We start from the raw sequence: 642 nt of genomic DNA on the forward strand, positions 1-642 counted from the left end.
GTTTCTAATAAGCCTTTATGCACAACAGTCGAGCTTTCAATAAGGCAAAATAAGAACGCCCCTTTAAACAAGGCTACGTGAAAAGACACAAAGAACATAAGCAATGCCAAGCAAACTCTGGTTAACTCATCTTTACTGGGAAAGCATCACACACGCTAGAGTAAAATACTGACGATAACTACCTTCTTCCAGATGTCCCTTATCTTCTAGGAAGCTGAGCTAGCAATAAAGGCATTTAGGTACACCGGCAGGTGCTACAATTGGGAAGATACTGCTACCTCAGAAGCACCGTAAGAGAGGCAGAAATCCATCGAGTCTGTAACTGAGGAGGGCCAGGTCTCCCCTGCTCCTTGATTACCTTGCAATGAAATCTGAAGATCATCGATGCCCGAGGAAGCCTGGTCCTCTCCGCTGGGAAGCACCGTCTCAGATGCCATCCTTCGAGGCAGGGGGTTAGAGCACGTCCATCTCGGTGCACGAAGCGAACTGAAAGGAAAAGCGATAAGGCCCGTCAGTGACCTCGCAAGCTCTGCGTTTCTAGTCAGTGGGCATCGCCAGAAAGCAGCAACCAAAGCCTGCCGAGGAGGCACGGCTTCCTCGTGCGTGCTTTCTGCGCGCTTGAAGCCAACGTGACTCCGCCTT

General features: G+C 50.2%; 1 protein-coding gene across 1 annotated transcript in view; it reads right to left on the reverse strand.

Moving 5' to 3' along the window:
• LOC123521400 (nesprin-2-like) overlaps window positions 1-437 on the reverse strand; it is a 100,312-nt gene extending 99,875 nt beyond the window's left edge. Inside the window, exon 1 of the mRNA XM_045287626.1 lies at window positions 359-437. Coding sequence (XP_045143561.1) covers window positions 359-437 — 79 coding nt within the window. The remainder of the gene's footprint in view (window positions 1-358) is intronic.
• Window positions 438-642: the final 205 nt, after the last annotated feature.

The sequence above is a fragment of the Echinops telfairi genome, unplaced genomic scaffold (assembly GCF_000313985.2).
Source record: "Echinops telfairi isolate 266 unplaced genomic scaffold, ASM31398v2 ScPeMD7_18;HRSCAF=68, whole genome shotgun sequence".
NCBI lineage: Eukaryota > Metazoa > Chordata > Mammalia > Afrosoricida > Tenrecidae > Echinops > Echinops telfairi.